The sequence below is a fragment of the Plasmodium cynomolgi genome (assembly GCF_000321355.1).
Source record: "Plasmodium cynomolgi strain B DNA, scaffold: 0319, whole genome shotgun sequence".
NCBI classification, from domain to species: domain Eukaryota; phylum Apicomplexa; class Aconoidasida; order Haemosporida; family Plasmodiidae; genus Plasmodium; species Plasmodium cynomolgi.
Genome location: NW_004192843.1, coordinates 1 through 1,654, shown reverse-complemented (window position 1 = coordinate 1,654; position 1,654 = coordinate 1). Strand labels below are relative to the sequence as shown.

Genomic DNA, 1,654 nt, shown 5'->3' with positions numbered 1-1,654 from the left:
ATTTTATAGAATATTATAAAAATAATATTATACCTTTCTTTATAACAAGCGAAGAGTTATGTTCTTCTGTATAAATTATTATTTTTATTATGCTAAATATTCTTCTAAAATTTTCTTCATCCCCTTTTGTTTAATTATAATATTTCGTTTTTACCCTATTTAGGAAATTATATAAAAATATTCATCATAAAATATTATCATAAAGATGTTGGCACATTTTTTTTTATCTTTTGCAAAACTATTATGTTACATATTTAATATTACATTTAAAATTATATGCTTTAAAATTGGCGAATGAAAGCAGATTTAAAATATTCAACTGTTATATAGATAACTCTATGACAAGTATCTTTTTAATATTCTTCATTTTATATTTATTTAAATTTAATATTAAAGGATAACCTTTATAGTTATTTTTCATATCCTTATACTATATATGATTTTGCTGTGTATATTATTTACTTAGTGTGATATGATATATGTATGCGCTTATTACTTTCATTCATTTGTCCAGATTCTGATTTATATTCTAATGGGCGTGCGGTACTCTCCATATTTATATTATAATCAATCATGTTTTTCTTCTTTGAACTTGTGTGTAACACGTTTCTACAAGGGGTAATCTAATGTATTCATAGAAAATGTAAAATAGAAATATATATATATATTAATGTTCTATATTATTAAGGGGAATAAATATAAAATTTATATAATATATATCGTTTTCATGATAATATTTATACTTTGAAAAACAGGAACAACAAAAAAATACACCAAGTAATGTAAAAAATACCATTGAAGATAATCTGATAATATGAAAAGCTTGGAGATGCCTTCATCGAAACATGTTCTATATCTCCTTTTTGCTTGTCAGTGCATATCATGCTACGTACGAATTTATCATCGATCCAATAACTACCTTCGCTACATTTTAATTTTATTTTGGGGCTATTATTTTCCAGTTCTAAATATTTTTCATTTATTATATTTTTAGGTATTTCTTGTCCAGGAATACAGCTTTCTAGTGTAGATAAAAGATTTTGTGGATTATAATATTCATGAGGATCAAAAAAGTTTTCGCAATTATTATACAAATAATTATAATCATCAGAAGAACATTCATCGCTTTTATACTTTATGTAAAGTTTAAAAATTGAATTCAAATATTCCTTATATATGTCATTATATAATTTCTTACATTTTCTAATCGAATTATCAATCATATCGTAATTATTAAAGTAATCATGCAAATATTTTTTTCTACATGTGTTTTTAAATTGTTCATATTAATACGGTATAAATCATATTGACAACTAAAATCAATATAACCATAATATGCATATACTTTAAAATGGTCAAATTCTGTAATAATACTGTTAAAGCATTTACTGCCCGATTCAGAATTAAACAAATTCATCAATTTTTCATAGAACCAATATTTGAAATATAAGCAATGTTGTTTTCTTTCTTTACCAGGAGAAATAGAATATATATTCTTTAAGTTATTTCTAATTTTTCTACAAATATCGTGAGCAGCACCATTACAAATTTCCTTAAATCTTTCGCATGGCTTACAATAATAATTACGAACTTTTCCGCTTTTCTTCAATTTTCGGTTGACTGCGTATCTCCTGTTAAAACAAAACTACATTTT

The 1,654-nt window shown here is 23.5% G+C and overlaps 1 protein-coding gene across 1 annotated transcript; it reads right to left on the bottom strand.

Annotated features, from left to right (window-relative positions):
- Positions 1–738: 738 nt before the first annotated feature.
- On the bottom strand, positions 739–1,631 carry PCYB_003570 (hypothetical protein; the record flags this gene model as incomplete). The annotated part of the gene is made up of 2 exons (XM_004227778.1): positions 739–1,193; positions 1,265–1,631. Coding segments are annotated over 2 exons (819 nt in total), but the record flags the coding sequence as incomplete, so codon positions are not given.
- Positions 1,632–1,654: the final 23 nt, after the last annotated feature.